General features: G+C 34.8%; 1 protein-coding gene and 1 long non-coding RNA gene across 2 annotated transcripts; both read right to left on the reverse strand.

Annotated features, from left to right (window-relative positions):
• Positions 1-1,116: 1,116 nt before the first annotated feature.
• LOC149803440 (uncharacterized) lies at positions 1,117-18,777 on the reverse strand. Its single transcript, XR_016420218.1, has 3 exons — positions 18,417-18,777; positions 3,563-3,706; positions 1,117-1,840 (listed from the first exon to the last, which is right to left on the reverse strand). It is a non-coding gene; the product is annotated as an uncharacterized LOC149803440 (long non-coding RNA).
• Positions 18,778-21,643: 2,866 nt separating this feature from the next.
• Positions 21,644-24,478, reverse strand: LOC149803441 (glutathione peroxidase-like). Its single transcript, XM_089951413.1, has 3 exons — positions 24,147-24,478; positions 23,203-23,346; positions 21,644-22,573 (listed from the first exon to the last, which is right to left on the reverse strand). Exons 1-3 carry the CDS (start codon positions 24,444-24,446, stop codon positions 22,337-22,339), a joined length of 681 nt encoding a protein of 226 aa, XP_089807539.1. The 5' UTR covers positions 24,447-24,478; the 3' UTR covers positions 21,644-22,336.
• Between the last annotated feature and the right edge of the window lie 479 nt (positions 24,479-24,957).

A 24,957-nucleotide genomic window follows, 5' to 3' on the forward strand; every position in this document is an offset into this window, starting at 1 on the left:
CAGTAAGTTACTAGCAAGCTTATGCAGATACCACATGCCCATCCTTTATATAACCTTCTTTTATCGTTGTGATACTAACAGAGATTCATACAATCGTTTTGTTTTGATGATTCTGGCATGAACAGTACTTTCGACTGAACCTGTCAGTAATTAGTTAAATATGGGTAGCAGTGGCCTACATTTCTGACTATGATCACATTAATAACCATCATCTCACCAAATTTAATGATACTTGGTATAACAATATTTATACAGGGTATTACATGCCTATTTATGAGCTAAACGTAAAACTTAACCTAAACCAGCACAATGCGAAATGTAGGTCACTCTGACCTTTTTGTTGTAAGAGTATGTTACTTATAAGATACATCCAGTCATCTAGTTTGGTGGTTCTACCACGAGCAGAGTCTGGAAACTAAACCAAAGATATTAAAGTCAGCCATAGTCGTATAAACTTGTAAAAATAATAATAACTTTGTAATGATAGTGTAATACACATCCAGATGCACCCCCTCAAACATTTTCACGAGTTTTTGTATAATAGTATGTATAAATAGTACTAAAACACAAAACTTGACATAAGCCAGTAAAATGTAAAGTGTTGGTGACCATGACTTTACTCTTGTTGCGAAGGTGTGATACTAATTATCGATGGATACGATTATCTAGTATGATGACACATATCACGAACAGAGCTTGAGAAATATACATCAAACATTAAATTTAACCAATATCAGTGAAGCGTGAAATAGGGGTCACACTGACTTATTTTTGTGATACGGGTGTCATACTTACCTCAGCTTTGTAGGGGTGTGCTAAATATTGGCCATGTGTGCTTCTTATATCATGTTACGAAACAATCAAATGGAATAGTAAACATTATGGAGTTCTTAATTTAGAGTGATGCTAGATTTCACCGAATTAAATTTTAAACTGTTAAACTAAGTCTAGGCTTAAGACATCTGACTGATCCATTTTAAGTCAGACTTAAATTTCAGCCAATCAGATGCTGGATTCTAATTTTAAGTTTAATTCAAAACATAATTTCCGATTGTGGCTTTAAGATCTTAAGTACATGATGCATTCTTAAATATTTTTGTGAATTCAAGGCCAAAGTTAAAGCAAAGCTTTATTAATATAAGATAATGTAGATTATTAAATTACAGAGACATTTTGATGTATGCGAACAAAATGCGACATTTTTACACAAAAGCCCCACATGGAAAACAACGCACATTTTTTCCCATTTGGTAAGGCTTATATCAGAGGGCATTTTTGACCAAAATGTCAGTTCAGATGACCTCGTCATGAAATGATAAAAAAAAACGCATTTTGATCATTACATCTTACTTACTGTTTCTCATTTAAAAATATTTACACACATCAGTTAGTACTTCATATATTTACTATCACTATGGCACAATCTCAGTAGGCAGCCTCGAACAATTATTAGTCATAAAAATGTTTCGAACGTTGGTTACAAACCAGATTCCCGAAAGTTCATTGAATAGCAAGAGCAGATCCTGTTCAGCTTGAATTTACCTTAAACAAAGTTCATGAAACTCAAGGATTAAAATATTGTTGGTGAAATGATGATTCCTACATTTTTTTCGCATTTGGTTTGGTAGTAATAATATCAATACTACTAAAATTGAAGAAGTGCCTCGATGCTGGATTTTAGATTCAGGGGAAGGGTGTCATCGCTGTATCGGTATATGGGGTAACCGTCCTTACTGATCAGGAAAGACTCGAAGTTCCATCTGATATCCCGAGAGCGTAGAGGTGAATAGAAGAGGTCGGTCGTATTGTAGAACATATCTTTTGGAGATTCGCAGTTTCTCTGAAAGTTTTAGAGTTATATTCTAAGATAAATATAGCTGGACTGATGAACGGTTGTAATAGTTCAGAATTTATCACGTCTATGTTTTAAAACTTTTTAAAATACCAAAGACTAAAAGTTAAACGGTGAAATCACGCCATACTTTTCTGATTAGCGTTATATAATACGTCCAAAACATATAAACCCTTGATTAATTTGTTTATATGCAAACAGCAACCTTTTGGAAGGAAGAGAAATATAATAATAAACCACCCTCTCAAAAGCAAGTGACATCCATATAAAAGCATAGTGGTGTAAGATATCTGGGCACGAACCACCTTGAGTATGACGTTTGGTTTCACCATCGTCCAATTAAATATGGTGTTACAAAAGCAAGATCTCTTTCTAATTGGTTGCCAGCAAATATCAACCTCAACAAAAGCTAAAACATTGTATGACCTCCAAGCCTGGATAGAACGCGGCCTTGAAGGAATTAATCTAAAATGGCTTAACAAATTTGTGTTAATAAAGTATGATTATATTTGTTTCCTTCTTATATCATATTAAAAATTATAAGTACCGAATCAGATGAAATATTATTGAGAAACCACAACAAAGGTTGGTCAGAATCTAATATTATAAGTGTGAGTTGACTGGTGGAGTACTTACAGGTTAACTGGAAGTATGAAGTCCGAGTCATTACCTTACTTCTTGAACTTTTGACGTGTATATTAGCTAATTATTGAACTCAGATAAATTCGTGATATACATAAATGCAAAACTAAAACCCACGGTTACTATATCTTTGAATGATTGTATTTACACTATAATAATTTACATACACTGAAATTGATTTCAAGATCACAAAAGACCTAATTGCACCTCTTGTGGGTATTCTTGAAATAAATCCGCAAAACCAGATTTGACAAAGTTCCAGTCATAATTTATTGTAGTTCAATGTCCACAACTGGTATTGTTCAAAACTGAATTAATGACCAATGACCTTAAATTTAGCTTATCAGACAAGTCGAATTTCATGCTACAATTCAGCTAGTATAATGTTTGGTCAAGATTCTTTTCAACTTGGGCTTGACCTTGAGCCCAAGCTCACAAGGATCTGGTTAACAAACTCGTCAGTCATGTTGATGATACAGACGCTAAAGGAATTAGTTTCGTCAATATGGTTTATATTTTTCAAATTATTATATTCACATCTACCATATTTCAGAAAACAAAGGTCATGGTTTTTCACCGTGCGACAACATTCACACAATGCTAGCTATCAGAAGTTTAGAATACGTCACGGTATATTCATATAAGAGTTACATGAAAAGTATTGTGTTCACAAGCCGTCAAAATTTATACTATGTCAGTTTCAATCGAAAGTCAAAGACTTCTCATTATAGAACTAAACCCAGATGTCAATGAGAAACACACATATAGTATTTTTGTTTAAGTTACATCAGTATACTCCGTAATAATGCTCCATGACCAGACCGTATACCTGTAGTCGTCAGCAAATATCTGGAAACGTTTCACGTGGACCACCGTAATTTTCATATTTTTAAATGTCGGTTTTGTGAATTTTAAAAGAAATTAACAGTAGTATATGGGGCATCAATTCATAAGTCATTATGAAAGTATTACATGAAATAATAGTAGATTCTATACCGTACCACATAAAAATAAACGCAAAATCTATTGTACTGTAAACAAGGGTTTCCAGATCCATGTATCAGTTACCTTTAAATATGTGTAAATTGGGTGCTCATTGTCACCGTTAACGTCTATTTTCTGTGTTAGCCTAAACCGTGGTTCAAATCCATTTCCGGGCCGCACAAATTTAAGACTATTTAGGATCTCATAGGCATCAGCTCCAGGCTCTTGCTGAAATAAATCAAAAGATCAGTTAAAGTTTGTAAGAACAAAAGACCCAAGTGGCCCTGATATCGCTTATCTGGTTTACATAACTTTGCAGCTGACCGGTTCACAAACAAAGCTTTTTAGTAGTACAACAACACTTCATATGTTGACTACCTCCCAAATTTTCGTATTTTTATTTCACCTATTGTACAATACCTTGATATAAGCACTTTTTAAAGCTGGACGCATACTGTCTCCTGCTCATAATCAAATTCATCCAAGATCTTAATCAATGTGACGGAAGATAGCCTTATTGATATACATCGATCTCGCTTCAATGAAACAGTACAATATCGTGATGACAGAAGCGCATATTCCAAGTTTCATCAGAATCAGATCACATATATGACCTCCAAAGAAGTAACAAGCTGAGCCAATCAGATGTAAGATTAGAGCATTAATACGTGTGGGTCTCGCTCTATAAAAACTCTTGATGGTACAAGCCAATATATCAGATGTGATCATAATAGGATCGGAAATCACAAATAGGCTTCCAGAGTGATTAAAAGCTCAACCAATTAGATTCCAGATCAACTCATTAATATGCATGCATCTCACCTGGTATCAGACATGGACAAGATCGCGATGAAGATGATTATATATATATATATATATATATATATATATATATATATATATATATATATATATATATATATATATATATATATATATATATATATATATATATGTGTGTGTGTGTGTGTGTGTGTGTGTGTGTGTCTGTGTCTATGTGTGTGTGTGTGTGTGTGTGTGTACGTGTAAATGGATTATCACAGTAGTGCGATCTTAACTGCTAGGTGAAATCGAGTTGACAGCGTTAGAAACTCCAGAAAATTATGAAACACGAAGAGTAAAGTCATGAGCCTAAATTTCTGATCCAGACAAAAAGGTGTCATCTAGCAATTAAGATCGAATTGCAATGAGAACGATATATATGTTTGCTATATATTTGTCAATTTTCAGATACTTTAATAAAATCAATGTACTTTACTGCAAAACTTAAAATATTTTAACAATTCAACCTTTCTTAAGTCACGAACCGAAAGGCATATTAGACAGCTGATACGCGCATAAATATCTCAGTTGTTCAATGAAGCGCGTGAAATGAGTCACTAAATTTCACTAAATAACCACTGTTAGTAGCATGAATTCCTAAAAGCATGGGGGCAGCAGACCCATACATTTGACTTACAAGTATTAAACAGTTCCCAAATGTTGCATTGCGGAAGATTTCAACACTTGAATGACTCTGAAAGTTTCTTTCCTAGGCCAGGTGGAATCAGAACACAGTTATTAGTTCCGGTTCAGTACCCTCGAATGTAGTCCCAGTCTATTCTTAGAGCATTTATTCCTGTGTCCTTTTGGTGGCGATACATGAGCTTGATTTAGGCGTTTTTGGTGTTGATTTAAAGGTAAATGTATATTCTTTGGAATATGAGCATTAAGGTGCGATTTTACGTGTGTATGTCGCCGATAGTGCACAGTAAGTAAGGCGGCATTGCTTGATGATCAGAAAATGAAATATGTGACCCAATTTACGTTGCTTTGTTTATAGTCCAGCCTCACAACAACCAGAAATGCTGGATTACCTATGACAAGATCTTCACCGTGAGTTCATCTTTGAAAGTATTTTGGAATTTGATATGATTTATTATCATTGAGACAAAATGAAAAGTTCAGTACTGAGAAACATATAGCAAACCTAACTGTGATCTGATTCCAGGTTAAAAGCGGTGTGAGAGGCTCCGATGGGGCATTGGCATCGGGATGACAGATTTTTTTAAAACAATTATTTACAATGGGATTGGACCAGTTGTTGAAGCTTCATAATGTCAATTTGATAATGAGAGTGTTACTAATTTCCTTTTGTATGTTAGTGAGGCAACAACATAGTTGTTCACGCTTGTTCAGCTGTAACCGGGAAAAAGTCCAACCTCTGGCTCTTTCTTGTATTGAAAACTGAGGGATGTACGAATAATAGCATATATTCCAAGTGTAATTAAAATAAATTTATAAATATGGCCTACAGAAGGTAACAAACTTATCCAGTCCGATGTAATTGTCTCATTAATATGCGTGCACATCCCCGAAATCTTGACGATATAAGCATATACGCCAAGTGTGATCAGAATCGGATTAGAAATATGGCCTCCAGAATGGCAACACTGTCAGACAAACAGATGCGAGATTATCTCATTAATATGCGTGGATCTAGCTCATTAGTGAACTCATCAGAGACCTTAATTATTTAAGCATATTTTCTAAGTTTGATGAAAATCAAATTAAAGTATGACCTTAAGAGTGGTAAAAAGGTTAGTTCAGGTTCGGTATCACCGAATTATTAAATGTGGATTTCGCTCTTTATGGAATTCTTTCGAGGCTGTAATGATATAAGAATATTTTCCATGTTCGATCAAAATCGTATAAGAAGTATGGCCTCCAGAGTGGTAGCAAGGTTAGCCAATCAGGTGCACGTTCACCTCATTAATATGCATTCCTCTTGCCTATTATCGAACTCGTCTGAGATTTTGATGATGTAAATCTGATTAGAAATGTGAAATACCGAGTGGTTACAAGCAATTATTGATGTTTGGACTAACGACGTACGACGCACAACGGTTGACGCACGACGGACGCAGCGCCATACCACAGGTCTACTCGGCCTAACAGCCAGGTGAACTAAACACATATAACTGTAGATTCATATACATTAAAATATAAATGGTTAATTTGAACAACTACTGAAAAGTTACTTCCTGTCATATTCCTTGAAAAGTAAGCTATAATGTTGAAAAATTCGTAGATATTACACTAGAAAGAACAGAAGGTGGAATTTTGGATTTAGCCTTTCAATATTGCCACGTAAAATAGAAACAACATAGTACGCAAGTGACCTAAAATCAAATGCCAGGACAGTAGGCCGAGAAATATGTGTTAATAGGATCTGTTTTTAAATTTACAGATCTTTATATATGTTATTAACTGTAGCCATATTGGATGACGTATCGGCATCTTTATATATGTTATTAATGGGAGCCATATTGGATGACGTATCTGCATCATTATATATGTTATTAATGGTAGCCACATTGGATGACGTATCGGCATCATTATATATGTTATTAATGGTAGCCATTTTGGATAACGTATCGGCATCATTATATATGTTATTAATGGTAGCCATATTGGATGACGTATCGGTATTATTTGTACAAACATTTTTGGCCTTTTACCAGGTTGCTGCCTGTGAAATTTGGTCAAATTCATGTATCATGTATACAAACCCTTCTTGCAAGGACGCTATCTTTCATATTTTGTCAAATTATATAGACTTGCTTCTGAAGAAAATTCGGTTAAACATTTTTAGAAAAAAAAAATGTCTCTTTTAGTAACAGGGTCATTTTTGAGAGAAGATAGACATTGTTTTCCAAAATTAAAAAAATTTCATTCCAGCATGATTTTGTCGTATTTTGTCAGATTCTATTTAACGGTTTCTTAAAAGTCGTTTAAAGGTTGATAATTTTTTGTGTGGCGGCATTCATAAAGGCCTAGGATGCTATATGTCCACATTTTTCACCTTCTACATATCGCCTTAATGAAGTAGTATACTATTTACTTATCGTTAATAGTGGCAGCTATATTTGATTAAAAAATCTGCATTTTTTTTCAAACCTTTCAAGTCTTTCATGCCGGGTTGCCTTGCGTGAACATTTGTTAAATTAAGCAGAGTTGTTTTACAGTTTGAAAATGCAAATTGTCCACGGACGACGAACAAACGCGCCTGAAGTACTGTAACATTTGTTCATTTTTTTAGTAATGGCAGTCATCAAGTCCGCATTAACTGTAAATATTGAACGTTCTTCTTGTTAAGATGTCTTGTGCCATGTGCAAAATCTTTGTCAACTATGGTCGAATATTTTAATAGTTTTTATTACTAATCAGCTAAACCGTTTGTTTGTTTTTTAGATATAGTAACGCGGCGATATTTGATGGCAAATTGGCATAATTTGCAAAGAATTGAAAGGTCGCGTGGTGTTTGAGAAATTGTCAGTAATAATTGTTGAAGAAAAACGAATACCGGACACAGGACCATTTGCACACTGTCGTGACTTGATAGTCAGACGAGTTAAGAACTATCAACCAACCAAACAAATAATGAATTTCAAGCACAACACCCTAAAAAAATTCATTATGTGGGTAAGTTAGTTCCCGTACACCTTGATCAAATTTGGCAGGGATTATTGCGAGTCTCTTTAAAATAAAACTAAGATAAAGCGATTTCTAAAAGAAACAAAACGCTATGATTTGCAAATGTTTATGTAGTCTTTTGAGATCCTCAAAGTGCCATCTGGAACACAAGTATAGTCATCTTTCTGTGTTGAGTTGACAGCGGAAAGGGATAAAATAGTATGTTATATAAAATGACAATGAGTGGAAATGAGAGAAACCAACCCACTGATTATCACGTCAAGCCCGGCAATTTTCAGAAAATAGAGACGAATTCAGAAACAGTTAATGTCACGTGTTACTTCATTCATAACACAAATATGGAGTAAATCATCAACTGGGATGAGTGGTGTTTAATGGCATATCAGCAAAATGAAAGACTGTTTAATGGCAAAGCAATAGGAATAGAGTATCTTTTCCGGAGACGCACCGCGACAGTACCCATGCTTGCATGAGCAGGATTCGAACCGGCGACCCACTCAATTTCAGTCCGGCACGCTAAACACTCAGCAGTTGCCGCTCCGATCGGCAAAGAATGACAAAACTCGAATGATGATGCATATAAAACATATTTCGGGGAAATATGTAGTACTTCGCATTAGTATTATTCATCTCTCTCTCTCTCTCTTATGCGTGTGTGTGTGTGTGTGTGTGTGTGTGCTTCCCATATAAATGTTTTAATGGAGAAAGATACTTCCTGTTTTCGGATATTGATCATGAACTTCACCAATATTATATGGGACTACAAGGCGATCTAATGTATAGGTGTTGTTCAAACACTGTTTTCTACATTTTAGTATCTAGTTTATGAGCGGTTAAATTTTGTCTCGGGGAGGTTTCCATGTAACTGGTTAATTGCTTTTGTACATTCGTAGTTTAGGGCGTGACGAGGTTCGGATGCATATACTGTGCATTACTTAGGTAAAATAGACCATAAATCACTAGCATACAGCCGGATGAATGTCATGTATAATTTAGTTTTATTCGGTTACCATTGGTTTTCTAACATGTAGAGCAAAACCCATAAAATGTCTTAAACTAACTAATTTGCATGTTTCCCAGCAACTATGGAAGGGATATTTAGTGTTATCCTTTCCCGTCCGTCCGCATGTATGTATGTCCGTCAGCCCGACTTTTTGAAGACTTGCGTTCATGTCACGTTAGCGAGGTCATTATTTCTATAGACACATATATTGATTGATCGACTGATTTTTTTTATAGAAAATCTAAATCGTTCACGGATCGATTACCTTTGTAGGATTATAAAGGTATATGAACTGAAATATTGAAATCTCTCTTCATTTTCTGTTTCTTAAATATGGATAATTGTATAAAAATTCCAGAATACAGTTACAAAAGGGGAAAGGTTAGGTCGTTCTTTCGTTTGTTCTAACCAGAATTTCAGAAATAATTTCTTCAGCTCTAGTGAATGAGAAACCAAAATACTGCAAAAATCAAGATCGTAAACATCACGCCCTGCAAAATCAATTACTAAACCCTGACATTTTGAATACTGTAAGCGTTTTATATGTGGGCAAAGCTATACAGTCATTTGTGATATTATATTGTCTTTGTAATACCATAGTGACAGTAAACTGCTTTTGTGTAAAGTTATATCGTTTTGCTTTTTATTATATATTTATTTAATCATTAGGGGTGACATGCATTTTCCAGATTTGTAAACAATACTAACCTGTATGTATTATTAAATATACGGACATTTTATATGTTGGCTGATTTTTATCCTGACAAAATCTCCAGAAGAAAGTAATTACAAGTAATTAAATATTTTGTATGACAACAACAGACGTCATAAATCATACTTTAGTGTGCATTCGCCAGTCTTACGACTTTTTTTTACTGGACTGTGAAACATTGACTCCAAAACAATTATTACTTTCAAATATTTTCTGTAGCTCTGTTTTATAACAACATCAAAGCGTTGACATACATGCCATGCATAACCTTTAGGAAAACTGTTGAAGTTCCGTTAGTTAATTTCTTTGCATGCATTTTTTTAGTAGCAAACAGTCCAGTTTATGGACATGTTTGATAATAGGTTTGAAGATTTTTTTTTTCCATTGCATTTTAGGAATAAAAGTGTAAGTCCAAAATAAGACATAATTTGCCATATTTTTGTTCCGTATGCATGTATGTGCTTGAGTGAGTGAGTGCGTGCGTACACATGTCCTCCGCATGTGACGTTGGATAAGTATGGTTGGTGCTTTATTAACACATATAAGCACTGTCATGATGCTAAGTAGGTCACGTGGTAGTTACAAAAAAAGCGAATATTTATGTATATATGTAGATATAAGAAAATGCTGTTTCTTTTTTTATATTTGCAGTACGATGAATGGGGATTCCTAGCCTGTTCCTTTAGCCATTAGATTAATATTTAAAGTCCCCAGCCAACCCCTTTCGGCCTTGATTCATATTAATGGATAAACTATCACTGTCAGTCTAATAGTATTTTATATGTGTGCTTTATTGGATTCGACATTTACATTACTGCTTACTCTCTGAGTATAATAAAAATAATGAAAACGGTCATAATGATAAATGTCTCCGGCCACTTTTCTTTTTTCGGTTACCAAAACGTTTACTCTGCTAATATGATTATGGAAAATGATACAGAACACAGTATTGACCAGAATCAATAAAACTTACCACTGTGGATGACAATATGAAAAGCAATATCCTCTTCTGTGATGTCCTACTGGCATTTAACAAATTGAAATATACAAGAGCTGGTGACATCAGTTTATAACTTTGTTGTTAACTTTAAAATGCAGAAATTATTGTATGAATTTGTAGCACCATTACCTAATAAGCAGGCACATCATAATAATAATAATAATAATAACAACAAAAACAACACAGATCGAACTTTTTTAAATAAATCTGTAATAATTTTAACCTACTTCCATTTCATGACTGGAGATACATCATGGGGAAAACAAAACCTAGACAGTATTATACGATGACACGGCTTACTGGATTACGATAGTGTGGGAAACAGATTTTGATGATGGAGACCAGACTGAGGGTAAGAGACTGAATGGGGTGACTGAATGGGGATACATGGAACATTAGGAAGAAAAAAATAAAAAGATTTTGACAACACGATGGTTACTTCAGATGAGAGAATTCAGTTGGCATATTTCTTTCAGCAAGATATTAACTTTCTTGCTGAAGAAGGAATCGCGAGTAGTTTAAAACTGAATATCAGGATTGCTGTCATCTGCATTTTAGTCTCTCAGAACAAAATACATCCATTGCACAGTCTGTTTAAACTTTTTAAGACAGTGTTAACAGGTTGCTTAGAACTTAAAATGTCGGACAAAAATGATCTGACACAAACGAAAACATGATTCAATTTTCAGCAATATATTGCAGATTCAAAGATCACGTGAGACAGTACAGTCGATGGTGATGATATATTTTTGTTGTAGAGTGATATGAAGATGAAAACGGAAACCAGTGTTGGCTACAATAACTTGAAACCCATAATCAGATAGCTTTAAACTTGGACTAAACACTGCGATAAATACTGACGTAAAAAGAAATATGATTCCAGCAGCTGATAAAATTCTTTAGTAATACTTCCAAGGATAAACAATAGAATATTCGAAGATAACTTGGTTAATTGTTCTGTTGGCAAAAGTACAAAAATGGTGTGTAATCGCAACTGCACGTGATTTGAAAGAGACTTTGAAAGAAGCCTACAGTCATTTATGCTGATACTAATGGAAGCAAGGGGTGGCTTAATGTTATTTTTCCAATACGTTATGAAAATTTGCGCCTTTTCTCACGTGTATACCCCTTTTATAAAATCTCCAAGCAACAGGTTAATGCTAGAATAAGTAAAATGACATACTCATCTAAGAACAAAACATGTTTATCAGTTTTAAAAAAAAAAAAAGGCATCTCATTAAACTGTCAATATTACTCGGTAATTTGCGATTTCCTTTTTGGATACTCCGAGCAAATAGTGGACAATATTTTGCATGCCTTGTTTAACTTTGTCATTGATTTTGTGCAAATATGTCCATAACCAGAACGTACGCAACAAACATCTGTTCATCCTTCGCCTCTTGCAACACATTTTACTTTATGTTACAGACAGGGCAAGTGATTCTATAATCATAACAATTGCTAATATTACCGTGATAATTATCCCGCCTTTATTTTAGAACAATCATATTAGCCTTTCTCCTAACGGTAATGTTTCATTTTATTGTTTCTTGTCTTTTGTCGTCTTTGCATTTCTCTTTAACTCTATTAAACGACCACCTATCAGTGCTTGCTAACTTTCAGGACTTTCTAACAGTTTTACATTTTAACCGTTTTCGGTATGTCTGTTTCTTTAGTGCATTCTACGTGTTCTCCATCTTTCTGTCATTCTTTTCGACGTCTGATTTCATTAATTATAATTTCAAACTAATAACCAGAGCCGACAAGGGGATGGGCAACCGATGATATATCCTCGGGGCCCAGGCCGCGAACAAAACTTTTTAATTTCATAAAAGAAATATTTTGATTGAGCAAGAACTAGGAGAGGACTGGGTGTTTCTTCCACCAGGGCCAGTGATCGCTCTCTACGGCCCTGCTAATAACGTATATAGTTTTTATACAGCCTCTTAATTATCTTTCTTCTTCCAATGTAAATAACCGACGCTCTGCAGGTGGACGTTCTACAGTTTGAATTCAGTTGCAGTAATGATCTACTTTTGTCTCTGTTTCTCTTACTTTCTAGTCAAATGGTAATTTTATCATCTCTAACTTTATAGTTTTTGCATACTTATTGATAACATCATCCTCACATTGAAATTTTATCAATGCTAAAATCTCGCATTATTTGATGAGAGTCTAAACCTGTATGTCTAGATTGACGAGGAGCTTTTTAAACCTTCGGTTGATATTTCAGATGCCTGTAAAATGGTTCGATATTTGGTGCTGTTTGTGTGGATCCATGTTAATTTCTCAGGCAATGCTGAGTTATTTCAAAATTTTGATAGGGATAACCATATTTTTGCACTTTCAAGTTATTTAAATGGATTGGATTTTTTAAAAAATACACTCTGTAAATAACCGGGTTTCACAGAAGATCAAAATAACAGTAGCTTTATTGCTTCTGAAATTGAAAAATAAAAACAAGAATTGAAAATTAATAATTGTAAATGGTACATACAAAGATATTATTGGAACAAATTTAACAAAGAAATTGCTGGCAACACACACACACAAAACAAAATAAGAAAAATATGTAATCATTTTTACTGTAAAATCGGCCAAACTATGACTGTAAGTGTTATTTTACGAGTAACATCTTTGATAAGTAAATTCTTTCGATCGGTGATTTACAGTGAGTTGAAAAGCCATATGACATCGAATTGTATTAGATATTTTACTGGGTTATTACCATTCACGTTGGACTTGTATCTATCAACACTAAGCGGTACCTTGATAGCATTCAAACAAATCAAAGATGAACGTTAAAACAGAATATAACCCGCAATATATGTTGTATGTATGCTATGTAACTGATATATTTTCAACTTTGACAACAATTGCAGCAGTACTATTTTACACCGAGGGTTTCTGTCTATTAATTAGTTAGGTATTCCAGGAAACAAAGGAGAACAGTTTGAACAGACTAAACGATATTATTTAAAATATCACTAAAAAGAAAATTAACAGTTATTAAAACTTCGACTATTTTAATATGATCCCGTCTCTCTCTTTTTTTGATGGTATTTAGGAATTGTGAAATCTTTTAACTGGACAGCGACAAAATGTTATAAGTGACACTTTAATTGTTGACCTCTAATCCGAGAAAAAAAAAACATAACAGGTATGGATTGAACTATCCTTCACAACAATTGCTGCACAAAGGTTACAAACCATATCTACAAACAACAGACTAAATATGAAATCTGTTTTCACTAAAGAGCGAGAGAAAAAAAATGCCACTGTTGATTAGAATCAGAGAGGCCTAAAGAGTTACAAACAATTGGGCAATTTGTATCGAGATCCCTTTCATCAACCCTTCGGGTATCGTCAAGATTTACTCTTTACAGTAATCGCTAATATAATGCGAATGAAGTATTTGTAACAGTGTTACCCATTTTACATTTGCGTCAACGCATTTAAAATTATAGTTAATACTACTTGAATAAAAACTTGAACATTTCGTAAATATGATATCGTCATTATGATCTCTAATTTTAAATGTTTCCCTTGTGTTTCGTATTTTCTTCTCTCCAGGCTTGTTGTCGATGATTTTTAAAGCATTAACTTAACTGTGTTCTCCATTTATTATTGCACTCTTTGATATGCGTATATTTTGCATATAATGGTTTGCGTGGTATATTTTTATTACGTATGCTTAGTGAAAATTTAAAACGAATTAACAGTATTGTGAATTAAATCCCACATATACATAAACGTTTTATCACATTAAAAAATGTGTAGAGTATTCAGATCAAATTCCAGCGGTGTTCCGAATGAATTGCAATTTGATACTGCTGATTTATCAATAGCCTGGAATGCTTAGATGTTCTGAAAGTATTGATTTATCACAATGATTAAATACAAAATGTCTCTGAATGAATTAGCAATAGCTCCAAAATAGTGATTTAATCCTAAACTCAAAAAGTACTTTGCAATTCTAATGAATAATTTAAATAAAGAAATAAATCCTCTCAACTTATTAGCTCAACACAACTAAATGAATGATTCCATTTAGGATGTTAAGGTAGGAATAATTAATTTCAGTTTACTTCAACCTTATATAAAAGCCTACGTCACAAAATGAGGACCCGGATAAAGGTCTTCTTAATAGAAATTTCCAACAAACTGTAAACAAACTTCGTTTCTTGTATTATATAGGGTCAGAAGTCCAAGGCAAGTAAACATGTTTACCGAACATGACATTAGGTATGTAGGCCCAAAATCTTAGCTCAGTTATGGACAAAGGTCTATCGCACAATACAGATTAAAAATACAAAACAGAAGCAACATCTTCGTCAGAATGAAATCATGCTGAGTTACATGGAAAAGATAACTTGATTTGTTTTGTACGATAAATAGAAGGATGTTATGAATATTTAATTTGTATTGTTTGTTGGCTTTTCTCAACGAATATATACTATGCATATCTATATTTTGTACTTGACCTTTGTCCAAAATCACGTCAATGTTGTTTTTTGACTAGTGACATTTATTTTGTAAACAAAATGATACATAGGTAAATTTCTGTATGAGTATAAATAGATATTCAGATCATTATAAATGGTAATAAACATATTTACTTACATCTGAATGTAGGGTACTAGTTTATCATTCAGAAATTCCTAAACTTGTGGACACGTTTGAATGTTTTAGAAAGGACACAGAGCTACACCCAGGCCATTCAGATGTAAGTAAATATGTATATCGATATTATGTATTAGCTTTATATCATTTTTTAAATAAAATAAACAATACTCAATTTTGCCTTAGTATCTGAAACAGAATCAGTTTTATTGTGGTCTTCAGTGTTTAATTAGGTGAGTTTTTTTATTCCAAGTATTATTTACTGGAATTATAAAGTGCTCAATGGTATTTTTTAAATAAAATATTAATTTTGAATTATAGTAAATTTAGTCAAGGAGACTTTGGATCATATTATTGTGATACATCAAAAGACTGTTAACTGTATCAAAATTACAGCAAACTTCTATTCCAGAAATGCTCTTAAATTCAAAAAAATATATAGCAATTGAGGCACACACCCCACCTCACCCCCATAACTGATTATTTACCTCGCAACATCTAAGTCAGGTAATGCAGTCGGTTAGAAAATATTTTTCAAGGAGATATTGATTTATGCAATAGGTCCGAATGTTGACGCATTCGATAGCTGATTATTCAAGTTCCTATGAGCAAGATTCCATCTGAATGCTTGGTATCTTATGTCACTTGTTTAGGCTGGAATGAACAGTAACACAAGAAAGTGTGCAAAAAACAAGCTTTTAAAAATACAAAAATTTATTTCCCTGGAAAAATTCTGTAAAAATGAACAAATATGAACTTACGGTTTTATAGAATCAAATCCAAAATGAATCCAAGAATAATCCAATAATAAAATTGTATTAGTCTTAATAACAAAATGTTCTACTGATTTCACGTTCGAATCCCGAGGAAGAATCCAAGATGGAAGACGATGACGTATGCTGCAATCTGTAGTGTTGACGTCTACAGTTCCTTGTAAAAACAAGAGCTATCACTCTGGTTTCTTATAGCTGAATACATTTTTATATAAAATAAACTGTGCTTGTTCCACAATATTACATGAGCACACGTATTTTCCAGAAAAATAACAGAATTAATCCTTTTGAATCCAAGTAATTTGAAATAACTCCAAACCAAGTAATTTGATGGAACTCCAAACAGCACAACATACAACTAACAGTTTAACAGCCCAGCTTCTACTGAGATTAATTCCCCAAAACATTGGTTATATGGTCTTTCTAAAACGTAAACAAGGGGTCACGTGGTCATCTTCTGGAAAGTTATAGAAGCAAGTGCTTGTTACAGATCACGTTTACTCAATGTGACCCTGACGAAAACCAATCATTTTCACTCTAAGAAAAAAAATAATTGTTTACATCTTAAAGACAGTGTCCCATCATGACCCTGGAAACAACCAATCATTTTAAAATAAAATAGAACTTGTTTACGAAGGCTGCTACAAACCCCGAAACAAGGTCAGGATTTAGATCAACACCTGGTTTATAAACTAGCAGTCAAGGTCAAACTATTTTCTAAACAAAGTATCATCTTTAGTGAAAAAATTTATATTACAATATCATGTAATGAAAAATAAAAAAGTATATAAAAAGACTGACAAACAATTAAATTGGCATAAATATATATTAAATCAGATATAATTAAATCAAATATACATAACAGGTAACACACATGACCAAATAAACAACTAAGTAATTAAATAGCGCCAACCGCAAAATGAGGACTAGTGGACCAAGGATAATTACTCATTAATGTCAAAAGTAAACTAGAGAAAACTGTTCTTCGTTGTCAGTCCTAAAGAATTATAGCTTACTTATAAGAGAATACGATTTATTTATAGATGCACAACATAACTCATCTTTCAAAAGACCATGGCATTCTTTTTCGTTTGAGGAACACCAAATAAGTTGTCCTTTTAGTAGTTTCTTGGATGATAAATGTGACTCATATCCGTTATATCATTACATAAATTCCAGTCTCTAATAAAATACATAATGACCATGTACTAACATTAACAGTCGCAAGTTATTATCATTGCCTTGCTGTAAAACAATAAACTACAAATCAAGTATTTGCCCAGTTCTAACACTGTACAGCCTTCATAAACAGGGTCACAATAACTTCCTTATTCTTAAAACTGACTAACATCAAGCCTTTAATTATGATTGTTATCCTTGCAAATTATAGATCTTTCTGTTGATTTCAAAACGTGTCTTCATTAGCGCAAAATCTTAACTTAGACTTTTCAAAGTCACTAGTTGATTCTCTAAAAAGAAACAAAAACCAGCGATTGATAACAATTTTAGGTAGTAGTCAGGTTCATTTAAAGATTTTTATGAACCACTTTGCACCACATTTGCTGTCCAACTTGGCACTAGCAGGGTGCGGGTTCGAATCGGGTCGACCGCCGTGGTGTATCTTTGCAATCAGGGCCGGCGCCAGACCCTGCCAGACTATCTGGCGCCCTAGGCAAAGTTAGATTTTGACGCTTGGTTCACACCCGCCCCCCCCCCCGAATATATCAATTTCAAAATTTATAAACAATAATTTTTTTTAGAAGATGCGCCCCCTGAAATCAGCGCCCTAGACGGCTGCCTAGTTTGCCTATATGGTAGCGCCGGCCCTGTTTGCAATGCCTTTTTTGTTTTCTCATTGCACTTGTGCACGTTATAAGAATTTACGTCATAATGCGCCGTTAAACACAAATGAAGCCAAAACACCAAGGCATTTAACAGTACACACATACCAGTCACGCATTAACGAAGCATTGCTGCTGATTAGTCTAAATACTTTAATTTTGTTGAGTCCATTAAGGCAGGGTATGTTTCAAGGCTGTCACGAAGCCACGCGTAGAATCACTCTTGTGAGTCCTGCCCATGTCTGACACAAAAGGTGTTTGGTTTGGTTTGGTACTTTAAGACACTGCAACATAAGTAAGTTACTTTATGCAGAGACAATCGGAGTGCCTTGCCAAAGGACATCCCACAGTATCTGAACCAGATTGGTCCAAAGGTCGGATTCGAAGCCGCGCCCTTTCGGTCGTGAATCCGGCATGCGAAGCGCTGGGCCACCGCGGCTTTAGGATAAAAATAGTAAAACTAACATATGCATTAAGATATTGACATATTTAAATTTAAAAACAACTCACCAATCCAAAGTTATTGCAAGGAAACCCGAGCACGACTAACCCATGATGCTGATATTTCTCTACTAGTGCGTTGATTTCGGGGTAATGCACCCTGGTGTGACCTCAGTAGCTGGCGACGTTCACCAGAAGAAGAACGTTTCCTCTAAAGCTGCCGAGTTCAATTTCCTCCTGTTCATAAACATCTAAAATGCGATGATTATAAATAGTACTCTCAGCATTAGAGCATGTCACCCTCTTTCCATAACCGGAAGTGACGCTCCCTAGAAGTACAGACAGCAGAACATACGGGGAGTAAGTCGAGGGAGTCATGTCTGTCGGAACAGATGTAACAGACTCGCTTGCCAGCCCGAGTTAAAATGAACTCAGCCTAGCCTTGTTACGCATGTCATTGTCACACTGCTTCCTGGTGAAGCTTTGTTAATAGAGGCAACGAATAGTATCAATCGATACCGTACGTACACATCTGTTCAACAGTTGTCATCCGAAAGAACCATGAACGTAATAGTGGATTTTAAAGTCTATGGGGTATAGAAGTTAGGTCTTTATAAACTGTAGATTTGTGTATGTGTGTGTGTGTGTGTGAGAGAGAGAGAGAGAGAGAGAGACAGACAGACAGACAGACAGACAGACAGAGACAGAGAGAGAAAAAATTGGTTGAAGAGAAAGTGCTGACTGAGACGGGTTGGCAACTTACTCAAGCTTACTTTCACATAATTTATCTTAAACGTTGCTTGAAAGGTTGCAGTTTGATTATGTCATAAAAGATGTTGTGGCAACGTATTTACATTGTTGCTGAAAGATTACAGTTTGGCAATGCTAGAGTTGCCATTGTAGCAACGTCATAAAACAAATTCTCTCCAGACAAAACGATTTTTCGACATTGAAGTTATCTTCTTGCAAACATGACTCATGGATGCTGTATTGACGTCGGAGGCATATAAAATTTTTCTGTCATTTACAAAAAAGATCCATATCTACATTCAATTATTATGCTTTCATATATGATATATTTTCATATTACAATTCTAACCGCATTTCAGCCCAATCCAGTACAATGTTTCTGCAAAGTTGCAGAAAACGTGTATACGCATTATCAAATAAAATATAAGGTATTTGCCTACCCCCCCCCACCTCGACAATGTATACTGTATCTCCTTGTGATTTTAAAAACGAAACACTTCAAGAATATCCAAATGCTCAGAATTAAGTCATTTCAGTCATTAATTTATCATTTAAAACCAGATTGTCGCCAAAGGGGTTCCTAACCGTGTTTGCGTTTCAATCCAAACTGGGGTTTTCACTGTTAGCAATGGGCTTGCTCTCCGTCCTTTTAGGCTTCTGGAAAAAAAAAGTCCATATAGGGTGAAGTGATCAGTCCTCCAGAACTATGTAAAAGGTAAAACCTGTTGGATCTTTTCATTATAAATAAATGTATGTATGTATGCATATGTATATATATATAATACTACATCTTTAGTGTGCTGTAAATCCATTATTGTCAATCTATGTTCCTATCTCTATTGTGTAATGATGAAAAATTAACTGAATATCTCTTCTGAAGAGGAAATAAAGAAATTCAGTCAGTCATACATACATGCGTACATACATACATACATACATATATACTTACTTACTTACTTTTTTACTTAGTTACTTACATGTGCACGCACACTGAGGTAACTCAAAAATCTGTCAGTCAGAAATATATCGCCGAAGTGACCGACATGGTAAATATATAAATTCATTTGGAGTATGTATACAAAAAAACTAACATTGAAGTAGTTATCCAGACAAATGGGTAGATCGAGGAGTGATGATGAATGCCCATTTCATGTTAACGCCGGAGAGTGTGTGTGCGCGCGTGTGTTTGTGTGGGTGGGGTTATGATAGCAAAATCGAATTATTAAGGTTATTTAAACAATTTTGATGGAGTTGCTTACTGTTTACGGCACAGTATCACAGACAGGTTATCTAGAGTCGAGGCATTCAGACTAAAGTTCACTAACAGAAAACGACCCGGATTGAGCCAATCGTATGATTCGATCTCGAACCCTTTCAGTCACAAATCTGGCACGCTAACCGCATCGCCGCTGTGACTTATCTTTGTGGGACTTTACTCGCTTGAAGACATATTTATTTTTTTATGTACGATGCTTTGTTCTGCTTGTTTACTGAATTATCGCATTGAAACCAGCTGTTGAAAATGCCGGTTTATCCGAGCATAGTGCGCATCACGGACAAACATATCTGTCTTTATGTCGCACCAGTCGGCACTCTTCACTGAAACTTGTTATAGTAGAATGAACAACATAGACTAAGATCTTCTGGGACATATAGTGACAGGAGATCTAGGTCCAAGTTATTTACAAACAGGTGAGTATTATGCAGGGATATATACAGCACTTTTTTGAAGCCCATAGAGAATATTATATTGAGAACTTTAGATTAACCAAGGAGAACTTTAAACTACCTCGAACGTCCGGGAGTGCTTCTGTATAATAATTCAAGTTTTAATTTACATGTTTCCGCTAGCATAGTCTGCTGATAATGAGAATTCAAAACCTACAACAGCTGGTTATTACCAGTAAACGAGTAGCAAATAAACGGTAGCAGCCTATTAGTGCGTATTGGAACGTCCCAGAAGAATTTGCCGCGCACATGACAAATTGGTTTCTAATACTATTTCTTTTTGCATAAAAGTTTTTTTTTTTCTTTCCTCCTTGGTATACGATTGCTCGTTGTGGTCAGAAAGAAATATTTTAACGCCATAAAAAGCTGCCATATGCGTATTTCTAGAATTTCGCCGGAATTCCATAGACCCTTTCTCACGTACTGATGCTTTAATTTGGCGGTTTTTTTAGAGATAGTAATTTTTAGTGAATAGACGTCTTCAAAAGCAGGTTTGGGTAAGCTTGAGCCTGAGCGCTATCTTCCTACGAAGAAAGGCTGTGTTACAAAAATCAAATTTGTCCAGGATTTCTTTCCCTATTATCTATATCACAAAGAAAATGTCACGGACAGAGTACGGGATGGGAAAGCAAATGTCATGAACACCTAACAAAGAGTATGGGTATGGGAAGGCAAACAGGAAGTATAGGTTATTATCTGATTACATTTTCTATGATAACATTTTGTGTGGTTAGGTATTGTGTTTAAGCTTTCGTGCGTTTGATGAATACAGGTACAGAGAGACACCAAGTGATGGAAATATAAAACAAAATGCAAAGTTTTTTGTTAATTCTTTTATTTATTTGTCCTCCGAACATTTATTCAAAATTGAAAGAAAACAAGTCAGCCATATTGCAGGTTTGATCATAATGAAGACTGTTCAGTAAGAAGGTTTACACGTGGAAAAAGAACGCACAAAATTTCCAAGTGTTCCCTCTTAATCAGGGAGCTACCTTCAGCCAACGACTGTTTTCGGAGCCCTCGTCATGCACTGAACAAGCTTAACTTGACTGTTACCATTACGAATGGCTGACCTGATCTCCTCAAATGAATGATCTACATGAAAATATAATAACTACTATCATATTGTAATATCAGTCATAAATAAGTATTTTTGCAATAAAAAAAATTGCTTTATGCCACACAGAAATCGTAAAAGTTCTCACCATCTCTCTCTCTCTCTCTCCTCCACACACACTGGTTCCATTTTATTTTAGGCGAGTCCTTAAAGTAGGATTATAAGCTCAGTTTATAACTAAAGAAACATAACTTTTAAGTTACTAAAAGCGGAGTGATTGCATTTTAAATTTGAGTCATGAAACTAAAACCTAGTTGTTAAAATATGAACAAAAGGGTAGACACTATATTTTCTTCGACGTTATGTCGCTTCTGTTGTGAAAACGAAACAAAACAATCTGTCAACTAAGTAGAATACCAATAAAGTTGCAATATCCGATATGTTTGACTATAAATTAGTACGGTATCTTTAAGATGGAATTATCCTTGAAAATATCATTGTTCTCAAGAAGAGTGATGATGTCCGGTCTGAGGTCGCTGGGCATAGTGTCCGGACTGTAACGGTAGGCGGGAATCCCAGTTTTGGTGATTAGAAAAGCCTCAAAGTTCCAGCGAACATCACTCACACGGATGGGGGAATAGTGCAACATATCGGCTGTCTCAAAAGTGTCACTTGTTGGCCCACAGTAAGACTACAGCAAGTACAAATAAATAAATTAATAGAGATCTTTGAATCAAAATATTATGAAGGTAAAATTAATTCAGAAAAGATGTGATATGATAGAATGCCAAAATACCTGGTAAATACCTGTCTGGTAAAGACTGGTACATCAAGATGCAGACATAAACTACCGGTATATAAGACTCGCAAATATTAGATATATATTCTAAAGTTCAAAACTTTCTTTATGGTGGCATTTATTGTATTTTCCTTACAAAAGTTTAAAACATGATTAATCATTTTGTTCGAAAAAGCCTCAGGTCGATGTTCCAAAGACTTGGACTGCAAGAAACAATGTCGGGATCTGTGGTATTAAGACAGAATGAATAAAACAGCCGTTGTATCATTTGTTACTCTTGGATTCGCATCAAGGAAGACTATACAAAAATATATACAGAACTAAGCATTATAAAATATTGCGATGCAATTAAGAACAAGTAATTTTGCATGTCAGAGGTAAATATAAACAGGCAACAGTTATCTGAGACCGAAGAGGTTGTTTAAAATCATCAAAATTATGTAAACCCTTTTGTGTCACTCGTTGCAAAATGAAGCAGATACACGTTTTTAGGTTATATCCAAAATGAAAGGTAATTTTACCTTTAAGTACGTGTAGATAGGATGCTCTTTATCTCCATTGACGTCAATTTTTTGCGTCAAAGTAAATTTTGGCTCGTACCCGTTCCCAGGCCGGACATATTTCAAGCCGTTGAGAATCTCAGTGGCGTTGGTTCCAGGCTCTTGCTGTTCGGAAAGAAAGAGAAAGTAAGAAACTAATTACTAATTACATGCATATGTGGATATGACACTTTAGCTATTACAACACGTGCTTTATAAATTACAGGTCCTGAGTACCATTTCTGTTGCCATATGACATTCTTGAAGTGGAAGTAATTTCAAACTAGGACTGATAATTTCCCAGATGATTTAGACGAAGCCATATTGGTCTCCATGGACACGAATGAGAAGACATTTTAGCAAAATATGCCTTAAATGAATTCTTTTTTCTTTCTTTTTCTCTCTAATTGCTTTACATACATATTATATAATTTTGTTAAGGTCTTAACTTTATCGTCAACTAAATAGACTCTTACGGGCCACATATCCTGTTAGACAATTTGCACCTTTAAAGGTTCGAAATCATTTGAGCCCCTCTCCTACAAATGCGTTTGAATATTGATGGTAGTTGGTCTTCACAATATAAAAAGACAACAAGTATTGAACTAAGCCACCCTTCGCTGTGAGCTATCGTACCTAGGTAGATGCAACACTTTATAAAGTGACAGTTGGAAATGATTGATGTAACATTTCGATTAAATAATTACAAATGTGTAAAAGTAAAACTAGCCAAAATCGACGTTAGTAAACCCGTTGAATGGGTAATCTGCGAGTAATGAATCAGTGGATGTAAGACGCTAATATTTCCGGTTACAGTTGACAGGCGCAAACCGTCATTTTACAACCTGTTGGAAATCGTTCCTGTGAATTGCTCTTTGCATGTCATGGATGCCATAGTACTGAAACTGTCAATTATCTGCACTTACCAGATTGAAATCATCGCAAGGAAAGCCGATCACAACTAAACCCTGATTCTCGAATTCGGTGACAAGTGCGTTCAATCCAAGGTAATGTGGGGTGGTTAACCCTCAAAAGGTTGCGGTGTTCATGAGCAGGAGGACTTTTCCTCGAAAATCATTGAAATTTATAGTTTCCTGTTGATATATGTCCATAATTGTCTGGTTATAGATGTCAGTATCTGTCTTTAGACACGTCACACGCGTTCCAGAGACGCTGTGCAGCGTCCCTATGACGAACGCCAGCAATAGCTGGCCAAGTGTTAACATTTTTTCGCACTAACAGGGGGGACTTGGACTCACATTTATACCCGAGATTGTACAGGTACAGCAGTCACGAGCTGATACAATTACTGATTAGATTAATGGATAGTATGTTTACTGTCCTTGGCACGGTAACTATAGTATATTTATTTGGTAAAGAGATTCCTATAGCAGAGCTTCGAGGCATAGTTTTTCTCGATAAAAGGGGTGAACAACATATAATATGGTACTTGAAACATATAATATAAAGCTTAGCCATATGTGCAACACAAAGAAAGAATACTTCAGAAATTTTGCGTAAATAGAATAAGGAAGATTTTTGGAGAAATAAAGACAATATTTTAAGTATTTTATTATGGGATCTGACCGACAATCGGACAATTTAATGTTGGAGTGGGGAGACTGGGATTCCAAAAATATATATTCAACCACCAGTTAGTTTCCAAAAATATCATTGTTCTGTTTCGTAGAAAAAGATCGAATTACATCAATTATATTAATTGAAAAAAAAAATTAT

This window comes from Sinohyriopsis cumingii, chromosome 3 (genome assembly GCF_028554795.1).
Source record: "Sinohyriopsis cumingii isolate HCF-2022 chromosome 3, ASM2855479v2, whole genome shotgun sequence".
Taxonomy (NCBI): domain Eukaryota; kingdom Metazoa; phylum Mollusca; class Bivalvia; order Unionida; family Unionidae; genus Sinohyriopsis; species Sinohyriopsis cumingii.